The 12,147-nt window shown below is 37.8% G+C and overlaps 1 protein-coding gene across 1 annotated transcript in view; it reads left to right on the top strand.

The window, feature by feature from the left end:
• The first annotated feature begins 9,166 nt into the window (after window positions 1–9,166).
• The window catches only part of WDR37 (WD repeat domain 37), a 39,070-nt gene continuing 36,089 nt past the window's right edge, over window positions 9,167–12,147 (top strand). Inside the window, exon 1 of the mRNA XM_010585532.1 lies at window positions 9,167–9,344. Coding sequence (XP_010583834.1) covers window positions 9,207–9,344 — 138 coding nt within the window. The 5' untranslated portion in view covers window positions 9,167–9,206. The remainder of the gene's footprint in view (window positions 9,345–12,147) is intronic.

Genomic DNA, 12,147 nt, shown 5'->3' with positions numbered 1-12,147 from the left:
GGGCAGGGCCGGGCCGGGGCGGGCCGGGGGTCGCAGCCCGTCGGCGCGGGCAGCGGGTGGTACCTGCGCGGTGCCGCCGCCTCGCCAGGCCCGTGGCGTCAAGCGGGGCTCCTGCCGCGGCACCCCCTCCCAGCCCGTCCTGTTCCGGCTTATTTCCGCGTGAAATGACTTGCACATTCTTTCTTACAAACCTAAATAACCGTAAATAAGCCCTTCTTCATCGTCTCCTGTGTGTTGGGTTTGGTTTGGGGTTTTTTTTTTTCAAGATTTTTTTTTTTTTTTCACACTTCCATCCCGAGGCTGTAGGGGTGGTTCCAGGTCTGCAGATAGTGAAACCGAGGGTGCCTGCAGAGTAGGGTCTGCTCACTAACTTTGTCTGTGTGCTACTGTGTATCCTAAGGACAAGCCAACTGTAGTACCTCAGTAGTTTACGGACTGAGTTCAGATCCTCTGACATACATACGAATGGGGCAAAAATGAAACGCCCAGATTCCCTGAAGTGGGGCACAGCTACATGAGGAAGAAAGGCACTGTTTGTGGTGGGATGGGGTAGATCTGGCCTTTGGCAGCAGGAGGATGACTCGGAACCATCTGAGATGGGTAAAAGTTATGTCTTTACAGAGCCGTTTACAGTATTTTTCTCTTTTCCTGAGCTAAAACCGGTGAAAACAAATTTGAGGGAAGAGTTAATGTGCTTAATGCATTCGGCGGTTCACTAGATGTTAGGTCCCAGTTGTAGAAGGAAATAAAATAAAAAGATTGTGCTTATGCAAAGATGAGGAAAACTTTTTCAGGTTAAGTCTTGAACCATTGTTCAAGGACATCTTGGTGTTTGCGAGAAAAGAGAAACTTCTACGTGTGGTTTTATCCCTCTTGTTACATCTTCCAGCTTGTCAAAGGTTGTTTCATTATAGCGTTTTAAAGTATGCTTTCTATAACAGTAATTCATGGAAGATCTATGTAAAGAACTGGTGGAGCAGCTTTTTAGAAGTGATTCAGTGTCATTGAGTACACCTTGAAATTATACAAACGTCTATTGTTCAGGCACCCATTTTGCAACATTGCAGCAGTATCATTCTCCTTAAGCAAATTTCTGAAACTGTTTTCCAAGCAGACCTGCTGTTGGCGTTTCTTATGTGATATTTTTGAAAGTGAGCTGGTAACCTCAAGACTCCTCCAAGTATGTTTTCTAATGAGTAGTTTACATTAGATAAGATCTTGTGTGTCCATGTGTCAGCCCTAATGTGTCTTGTTATAATAACTTTAAATGTAGCTTTGTGTGTTGTGGACTTGGGCAATTATTTTAGGAAAAGATGCCTGCACCCAACATTAGAATTTAAGGCAGAGGCCACTGTAATGTGTTGTGGGTTGGTTTTTTTTTTTTTAATGCCAGTTGTTTATGTGTACATTTGTCCCTAAACTAGCTTTAACATACTAAATCTAAAGGTAACTCTTTCCTGAGATGAAACTGTCTCTTTAATGTAGACATGCTCTTCCACCATCTTTCTTTTAAATTTGGGACTTGTTTAAAGGATGCAGTCTCTTGTATGGACTGAAATGCTTGAGAGTGTTGGTACAGTCATGGGAGAAATATTGTTAGTGTGGTGATACAGTCTTAAAAGAAGAGCTCAATTCTACAATATCCAGAAATTACAAGCCAGAACTAGTATGTGTCAAGTAAGGAAAAGTTAAGTGGTATTGCATTTTACAAGTTTGAGAAGAGATTGGGATCATTTCATGTCATGGAATTTTTAAGTCTTAGAGCTAAGACGAGTAGCTTGTCTTGTGAGGTGAAGGCCAGGGTGAGGGGCTTGTTCTGGAGGCCACCACTTCAAACCTCTGTGGGGAGAGTTTGTTAGTACTCTACGCATGACCACTGAGGAATGAGCAGGAATCGGGATGGTCTCCTTGCAAGCCAGAATGATCTGTTATTTTCTCATCCTTGAGTAATACTTACTGACTATTCTGAGACTGTCTTAGTGTTTCAAGATGGTAGGACTGGGTACTTGCAGTGCTGTTACATGTACTGTTGGAAGATTTGGTAGTTCTCTGTGGTAGGCCATATGAGGAAATGCTTCAAGAATGTGCTGTATAAAGGTTATTTGTTGGTGCTTCAGAAAAGCTTGCTAAATGTATTATAGTTAGTGTCAAAGTTACTTGCTTTTGTTGATGTCTTAAGCAGCAGAAGATTGTAATTTATTAGCAAGTAATATATTCTCGAATGAAGAGCAATGATATTAGAGGTCACTCTGCTTGCATAAAAACATAATAGCAATATATCTAGTACATCGGTAATAAGTACCTAAATATTGTTTGTTTAGAGACTAGCAAATAAGATTCTGGCCTCTGTATGTGGTGCAGTGCTTCCTTAAACAAATACCTGGTTAAACCACCTTTGCTCTTGAACTTCCTTAGGATTCCTCACCCTCAGGTCTTGTATTTGCATACCTGTGCATGCATGTAGACTACTTCTAGGCTATTAGGGATTTGCTAATAGAGGAATTGGGGCTAAAATATCTGTGAAACAGCTAAGGAGATAAAGTAGCTTTCAAACATATTTTAGGATTTAACCAGCAGTACGTAATTTAGCAGGAGCTGATGCTGTCTGTTGAACTCTTCAATAAAGTTTGCTAATCAATACCTATTAATAAAACAAGGTATATTATATACTCATTGGTGACTAACTAGTGTTAAATGTAAGATTGTATCGTACCCTGTATCATTTAAACTAGTTGAAACAGTGAGCACAGTCGGTGAGCATAGGTGGCACAGATCCTAAAGGAAAGTTGTATGCTTTCAGGACACCAGCAATTTCACTTAGCAGGTCTTGGTCTGACGATTATTAGTGGACCCAGGCAGGTTTCTTCTATATTCTAAATAAAAAAAATAAAACTCATCTAAGCTTGATTATTATTGTTAATATTAGTTAAAATAAGTCTGTATGGTTGAGAGTATCATTTCTTGCTTTAGTAGACTGTTTGACAGGCTAGGCCTGCACTGCATTTTGGTGTGATTGCAGCATTTGCTGACGTAGTTGAATTAGCAAGATCAAAGCTTGCTAGCAGCAAAACTGGGCAGGCTTATGCTTGGATGTTGGTGTTAGAAGCTTGCTCAGAGTAGGTACTTACTAATGTGTTAAAGCTTTTATCATTGATTTCCAGCTGTATAACATACTTAAAATTCATTAATGCAGCTTCTTTACTATGCTTTCTGTCGAAGGGAGAAATGGGGTGGATGCTTTCCCCTTTTACATTTCAAGGAACATCCAGTTTTGTTTGAAAGTATGCTGCACTAAATTTAGAAAAAAAAATTAATGTTGTAATGCTTGAGTGGATTTCATAAGGTTTAAGCACACTTATCAGTGGTTCTAGCATCATCTGTGATGATCTGGGATGGTTTTGCTTCCTAAATATTTATCTTCAGCAAAACAACTAGTCTTACAAAGAAGTCTGTTTAGCCTGATCTTTCTCAGGTGTGCTGTATTCTTGGAGCTTGTGTTGGCACTTGAATGTACAGCATCCTTGAAACAAATTGTTCACTGAAGACCTCAAAATGGAAGTTTTAGTCCTTTAAATGTGATTTCTTTGCATATTAATAAAGATTGTAGTGGCGTATGTTGATCCCTAAATTCCCTTACCTCATGAGTAATTCTGTCAGACTGTTACATGTAGTTAAGAACTTAATAACTGTAATCATTCTCCTCTCTTTCCTCTTTCCCTCCCTGCTTTGTGGAAAAAAAAAAGGTTCATTGGCATATTTGTGTTTTAAGGTTTTAATGTTGCACAGAACAATAATTACTACTGTAAAAAGCCTTTGTTTCTTATGTAGTATATGCTGAAATTTTGTTCTAAACCATGTTTGAAAATGAGAGACCTGAGACTGTTTAGGAGATTTAAAAGCACACACAAATACAGTAAAATTGTTTCTGTGGTGTTTTGTTTTGTTTTTTTGTTTTGACCCAATCCTTTAAATAGTATTACTATTGCTAAATGCTAAACAAAATGGAGCAGGGAGATCTTGGGTAAGAGATGTTGCTGAAACTTCCTGATGCTTTGCCTTTACAGACTTGTCTGTTGTCTTGAATGAACAAAAAAGGAAATGCAATACTGTAGCCATTCTGTCTGTGCTCTGACACTTCTTAAAACATTTTCTCCCTGGCTTCAGCAGCATGCATACCCCAGGAATTCCTTCCTTGCAGCAGTCTGCTTGTTCCATGTTCAGGAGTAGAAGAAGTAGGCAAGTAGAATTAGTTGATTGCTGCAGTGAATTTTTAAGTCTAGTAAGACCAGTGTGTGCACTTCTGTTTGGTGCCATTTCTCTGTTGTGGCTGAATAAAACAGTAATTGGTTACACATCTGCTCTTTACTGTTACTCTGATGAAATATTTCCTGTGACTGAATACATGGTAACATATGTTACAGAAAGGTAGGTGGCAGAACTTTAATTTAACACACTGTAAAATATGCTGTGAGTTTAATTAAACAGCATAACTGAAATACTGAAGTATCTTTGCATTCAGAAAGTAGTAATCACCTGTGGTCTAGATGTTTTCTAGGACATCTTTTTCTTCCCTACCTCTGCTGATTGACTTTGTCAGAAATTCATTTGGTACTGTTCTCTTGAGGCTTTGACAGATCATTGTGTGAAGAACACTATGCAAATGCAGCATTTTCAAAGCGATTGAGCTGAATAGCTTAATATGTCTCATAAGCTCACTTTTTAATAATGCAGTACTTGTGAACTGCCACCCTTAATGAGTATAGTTTTGTAATACAACACTCTTCCCCCTTTTCTGTTTTGTTTTTTTTTGTTTATTTGTTTGGGTTTTTTTCTTTTTTTCTTAGAAAGTACTTTTGTTCAGCTTTTTTTTTTACTCTTGATTGCTAATTTTTAGCTTTTGTGAATTCAGCTTCATTTGGTTCAGGAAACAAGATGCCCCTACTTCTTAGTGATTTTTCATCCTACTTGTAGTATTACTAAGTAGAAGGAAAGTGAATTTAGTGAATTTATCTCTTCAGAACCCATTTGTAACACTCAAAAGTTATGATTAATTTTTATGATTAACAATATATATAATGGGTCATTTTGAATCCTTTTTTTCTTTCTTTGTTTGACTGGGATTTGGTTCATAGCCTCGACTTGTGTTGCTGTTTTCCCTCACCCCCCTTTCCTGTTGTCTGGTGTGTTCTAACTACAAAAGTTTCAAAAATGTGAAAGACTTTGACTGGTTTGTATACTACTGACTGTTTCACTAATCAATATTTAATATGGTTTTCATAGGATATGTAACATGACACTGATATTCTGGACAGGTAATTTTCATTGTTTGAAAACCTTACATAATAAGGGGAATCAGGTAACTGCTAGAAATGAGCACCTTATTTGTTTATTTTTTTAGCATCCTATTGCCAAGGATCTGTTTTTTGAAATCTACTCTTGAAAAACCTATAGCTTCTTACTGTTGCAATTATCATGAAAATAGTTCTGAAATTGTCAAAATGAAGTTAATATTTAAAGGGACACTGTCACTTTTAAAAACTGGATTTACATCCTGATTCTAAAAACTCTTTAATTATTGCTCCCTTATGGAAAGGTTATAAGGCTATTTGGTGGAACTCAGGACAATATTAAAGGCAGTGAAGCTAGTCCCCTTCCTATCCTCTGTATGCACATGCCTGCTTGTTGCCTCTTTGGTTGCAGCTTTGCTATGGCTGTGTGCACCCTCTTGCAGAGCCTGGGGAAGAGTGTGCATGCTTGCTCTCTCCAGAACAGTGCATGAGTGATGTGGTCATGCTGGTGCATGAGGAGAGTGCAATTACTGTCAGTGACACTGGCTGCAGGTGAAGTGCTGCTAGCAAATAGATTCAATAATGGAGGTGTTTCTTACCTAACCTCTTCTGTTTGCTTATGAGCTGTGAAAGTAGAAACTTTTGTGTAGTTAATGTGAGAATTTCACTACGTAAAAATGTACTGTCATGCATTTGACTGTGTCCCTTTAAATTCTACATGCTAGAATGTATAGCTGCCAAATCTGTATGTACTGATACTGAGTGGTGCAGTTGATTTGCTTGAGGGAAGGGATGCCATCCAGAGGGACCTTGACAGGCTTGAGGAGCGGGCCCATGCGAACCTCATGAAGTTCAACAAGGCCAAGTGCAAGGTCTTGCACATGGGCCGGGGCAATCCCCAGTACCAATACAGATGGGAGGACGAATGGATTGCGAGCAGCCCTGCCGAGAAGGACTTGGGGATACTGGGGGATGAAAAATCAGATACAAGGCAACAATGTGCACTTGCAGCCCAGAAAGCCAATTGCATCCAGTCATAGCCAGCGGTACAAGAAAGACATGGACCTTTTGGAGAGGGTCCGGAGGAGGGCCATGAAAGTGATCAGAGGGCTGGAACACCTCTCCTATGAAGACAGACTGAGAGAGGTGGGATTGTTTAGCCTGGAAAAGAGCCTGGTCTCTCTGGGGAGACCTTACTGTGGCCTTTCAATACTTGAAGGGGGCTTATAAGAAAGACGGGGACAGACTTTTTAGCAGGGCCTGTTGCAATAGGACAAGGGGTAATGGTTTTAAACTAAAAGAGGGTAGATTCAGACTAGTTGTAAGGAAGAAATTTTTTACAGTGAGGGTGGTGAAACACTGGAACAGGTTGCCAAGAGAGGCTGTAGATGCCCCATCCCTGGAAACATTCAAGGTCTGGTTGGACGGGGGGTCTGAGCAACCTGATCTAGTTGAAGATGTCCCTGCTCACTGCAGGGGGGTTGGACTAGATGACCTTTAAAGGTCCCTTCCAACCCAAACCATTCTATGATTTTATGAAGCAATCCAGAAAAGGGTATTTCTTGGTGAAGCCCTCTAAAATGAAGTAGTTTGGGAGCAGAGGGCAAATGGAAGTTAACATGGTTAAAACAATGCCTGGTAAGGCATAAACCATATTAACATCTCAGTATAACTGCAGCTCAGGAGCGATATCTGTCAGGAATTAGAATTTTTTTTTTTTTCACAGAGCTTAAGTGAAACAGTGTTACCTGATTTATGTTATTGTATGTAACTGTGTATGTATAGATTTAGAACTGTTTAACGCATCTATGTGTGTGCACACAAGAGTTTGGTGCTTCAGGCCTTAAAAAGTAATCCTGAACACTGCAGAAACCAGTAAACTGAAAGCTGTTGAAAGAATGGTTCCCAAGGGAGATAGGAAGGAGGGTGGAAGAGAGAAGAATATACACGTGTTTGGGATCTGATCATATTTTGAAAAGAAACAGAAATGTGATAAGCAGTGAAAACCTGTTCCTGATTCTTGACCATATGTCCAAGAACAGCAAGATACTTAGTGAAGCCCAGAAAATTGGCAATAACTTGTTTATGGGATGGGCTTTTTAAAATTTCAGTCCTGTCTTTCTGTGGTAGAGTCATCTAGCCACAGTGAAAAAAGAAATCTCATCAAATAAGAAACTACCCAATGGTAGTTCTTTCTCTTCTTTCTTCTTTAACTTATGAATATAGCCAATTAGTTACTACTGATTAATCACACATAAAGAGCTCTGATGGGATTAGGTGCAGGGGAAGACTGTGCAGAGTCCAGAGGAAATTAGCAAGATCATTTCAGTGCAGTACAAGATACCGTGCAACCTGGATTTTATTTTAGATTCACCATGGAATTGGTGTTAGGTTACTGGAACTCGGGTGTTCCAAAAACTAATTAAAATACCAGGTTTTTTAATGAGAAAATTTGAGGATGGATGGGCTTCAAAACCTTAACTAAATCTAGTCTCATTTTGATATAAATTTATGTATCTTTATATATTTTCATTTTGTGATATGAAAACCAAAGCAAATTTAAAGCTGTTTTTATTCATGGTGCATACTGTGTTTTTAGTAAGGTATGCTTTTCCTTGGCTTTACGATATGTTAAAAAGCTGAAAATAACATGTGAAAACCACTGAGCTGGTTAATGCCTTTTCTTGTTAATAGCAATGGTGCTCATTCCTAGCTTGAGATCTAGTGTGTTGGCGGATCTTAAATTGGAAGTGGCTCTGGGTTTGGTTTAAATTTTCTCTGATCAACTTATTTAAAAGGAAGCTCAGTTGCCTTGTTAGCTTTGCCAACTCTGCTCTCCTATTTCTCTGCAGACTATTGCAGCTATTTTAAGTTGTAATTGTTTCAGAAATCATTTATGCTGGAGAATGAATTTTTTATTTGTTCTCAAATGTTAATGATTGAAAAATTTTTGAGTAATTAATCCTAAAACATTTGAAATGTTTCAACTGGTAACCCATGAAACTAAAAATAATTCCTGTTTCATATCAGGTTTAAACTGAAAAAAATCCAGTAATTAAATAAATAAGATTTTGACAGTAAAGAACATATTCTCCATGTTTATGCAAGAAATCAAACATAATTTGATTTTTCTTAAACAGGGGAAAGCAGTAGATCATGCATGGTAATGTTAATTGGTGATACTGTCAGGTGTTTTTAGGGATATTAAAATATTTGGCTTTAAGAAGCTGACAAAAATTAACAACAACAGCCTGGTAAGTCAGGTGCACATTCACTGTTCTCATAAGTTCATGGGCACTTTTACTATCAAGAAAGTGAAATGGTGAGCTGTCAAAAATGGTGGAAAATAGTTTTCAGAACTTCTGTCATTAAATTAATTTCTGCTTATGTGTAAACAAGCACATCTATTAAATTTTCTATACTAACACTTAATGTTGCATAATACATTTTTAACCTGACAGTGTCCCTAGATTATCATGTCTGTTTGCTTTCATTTTCCAGCTGGGTTTTAATTTTGCATGCATTTCAGTGAAATATAGTATGCATAATAGTTGTTTCCTGGAAGCATTTTGGGGCTTTCTCTGCTAGTGTTCTCCAAAATGAGCAAGGTAGTGGAATTTATTTTCCTTTTGTAGAGGTTTATTAGCTAATGAATAAGTAATGCAGAAGTGATTCCACTTTATTTACCTATATACATATGTGTTTTTGAACTTAATGTTGTTTGAAGAATAGCTGTAAGTAACAGGGATCCCTTCTTTTTAATGACAACCTAAACAGCTCCAAAGTTTAGTAGCACTAAATATTTCTGTTTTGACAAAAAAATGTCAGCTCTGGTTAGTTTGGCAAAGCAATTTGTAATGTGTAATGCTTGTCCTTAGTTTATCATAGGAGCCTCTGTGAAGCTGTTTTTTTGAAGTAATGCCAATAGAAAGTGGAAGTTGTGCATCTGCTCGCCAAGCAAAGCAGAAACGTAAATCGCACAGTCTTTCAATCCGAAGAACCAACAGTTCCGAGCAAGAACGGGCAGGACTGCAGAGAGACATGTTGGAAGGGCAGGTAAGATAATACACTGGGTATTGGGTATGGGTAACTTCTGTGACTTTTTTTATGGGGAGCGTTTTCTATGTGAAGAAATTACATCAACTTAAGTAATGAAATATGTCCAGTAAAGCTGCAGGAACAGCAGACTTTATTGGTTGTAAGTGCTGACTGTCTTTGGAGACTGTTGATGTGGATATTGACAGTGTTTCAGGTTGTATTTAGACCTGTGGAGCTTTTTATTGGCTTTTGTGTATTCTTACATGAATGATAAAACCATGAAGAAATAAAAAGAAACATCCTATTTATATCGCTGCACTTCTGCTCTCCACCCCCCCAAGCTGAAGATTGCTTCTTGATTTTGTAAGTTTGAATTTGGAATAGTAGTAACCCAGGAATATGAATAAACCAAAATATTTGTTATTATGACTCTGATAAGGAGGGTATTAGTGGGAATGCTGTTCTGCATTCCTTTCCATAAAGTAAACAAATATTGCCTGCTTGACAGAGGTGTGAGCTAACTTAAATTTTTATTTTGTTATGTAATTTTTTTTTTTTTTTTAATTTGGCTCAGATGAAGGTGTGATCTTCTGTATATTAAACTTAAGGGAAAGAACAACAACCACAAACTTCTGTAGTTTTCTTAATCATGTCATTCTGTATAGTGGACGCAATCTGGAGCCACTTCGAGTGTTTCACCTAACAATATTGAGATTAACTGTCGGTAAGGCTCCTACAGGAAGTGGTTGAAGTAGTGCTGCCAAAGATAAGCAAATATCAGTTTGGAAACTATTTATTGTCAAATTGACTATGCAACGTTAATGCGGGCCTGGCAAAGATGATGCAAAACTTGATTTTTATCAGAGAGGTGGTTTGAAATGCTAACAGTGTTTGGCTACGAGAAACCTCACTTTCTGGACTCTGCAGATACTCTGAAGGGAAAATCTTGTGTTTTCTCAGTGTTGTGAGATTTTCTAAGTTTTTTTTTTTAATTGAATCTATTATTCAGTAAATTACAGCATTAGTTTTCTGGAAACTAATAGAGCCCAGGTTGTTGCTTCTAGTCATCTAGAAGTTGGAGAATGTAAGTACTTGGATAGAAAACTGTTTGTGCATTTGGACTATTACAGCCTTACTTCAGAAGAGGAGTGAAGGGCATATGAGAGGTCAAGGCATGCTGTCACTTCTGTGTAGTAAACCAAAATTTTAAGCTGTTTTAATATTTCTTATTGAACTCTAAGTGTATTATGCTGTAATATGTAAATGTTTTAAATGTTTTATGTATCATCTTATTTAATTTTGTTGACCTTTAACCTTGAACAGCCAGTGGCAGATTCTAATGAGCAGAGAGTATTAATACCACTTCACAGCGGAGCTGTAAACCACATGAGATCTAGATAAGTACTTTTGCAGATAAACAGATAACATGACTACATGGTATTTTAATAAGCTAATTTAAATAATGCTGACTTTAAAGAGAGTAAAGGAAGCGGGTGCATTTTACTACGCAGGTTACTTTAGGACAGGTTTAGATTTGCCTATGCTTTCAGGCTCTGAGAAGTGGATTGAAAACCTTTCCTACATCTCCTTTTCTGTTTTGAACGCTGTAGGATAACTTAGCTTCTTTCATAACCTTGCTGTATGGGTTTATTGGGTGATTGAATTGGAAATAATTCTTCAAACTTCAATGTTTCTCTTAATAGTGTTTCATTTGTATAGTATTCTTGTTTAATCAATTTTGTTTCAAGTTGGTTTTAATTGGGATCTGTTTCACATTCTGGCTGACTGTGAATGAATGAACAAAAGTACTGTCTCAAGGGGGAGAGGCAGGTGAAGATACAGAAAGGAATATTCTAGAGGGTCATAGGGAGCATAGTACCACTTCTTTCAGCACAGTGCTTGTTTCAGCACAGTGCCACAGCTTAAAGTAGCTGTGAAACTGGTGCAAAACTGAAGCATGCATGAAGCGGATGTGCTCTATGTCATGGCTATTAGTGGTTTCTCTTGCTCTACTCTTTAAAATTGATGTTCAGAAATAACTTATAAAATCGGGATCATGATAAGCTTTTCTAATTGTTTCTGAAGACAATCGTCTTGACTGTATGAACCAAAATGTGAGTGAGACTACATTCTCGTTGTTTAGATGCTGACTTGGTGGAAGGTGCATGCTGCCCTCTGATGGCTAGTATGCGCATGCTTCCTCCTAATTCAGTCAGTTTATAGGAGTGGAACCAACTTCTTTCGGTTTGGGTTTGCTGGAACACTTAAGAATAAACCAAGCTGTAATCATCCTTAAACTTGCATTGAATAGTGAAGTTCACTCGAATTTGGGCGGTGTCCTGTGCTAACATTTGTACTCCCATTCTAGTAACGCTTCTTATGTACTTCTAGACCTGAAATAGTGGTCTGTGCTGTGACAGAAGCTGACTCAATTGTCTTTTTTTGCTCATAGCTGATGATTTCAAGATTTTGAAATTATGTACTTTTGCTTTGTTTAAAAAAATAGATGTAGCTGATGGGCACATTGCCTGTTTATTTGATAGATGAATGCTGATATATTGGTGATATGGTATACATGATACCATATTAATTTTACTTTGAAATTTGGTAACTTGTTTCCTTACATAGGTATTTTGTAGTTTTTGAATACAGCTGCATTATTTACAGGTTTGTCGCGTTAGATATACTGCAAAGGAGTAGTTGAGCTGTTTCATTGTTAGGGTAAAGCTCAGTTAAGTGGAAATGTCTTTTTAAAAAAGTTTATAGGTGGCTAGATAAATAATAAGTGCAGTAAGCTAACTTACATATCGTCCACCAGCAA

Source organism: Haliaeetus leucocephalus, unplaced genomic scaffold (assembly GCF_000737465.1).
Source record: "Haliaeetus leucocephalus isolate CR32 unplaced genomic scaffold, Haliaeetus_leucocephalus-4.0 Scaffold0, whole genome shotgun sequence".
NCBI lineage: Eukaryota > Metazoa > Chordata > Aves > Accipitriformes > Accipitridae > Haliaeetus > Haliaeetus leucocephalus.
Note: the sequence above shows the minus strand (reverse complement) of the source record. Positions and strands in the feature narration are given on the sequence as shown.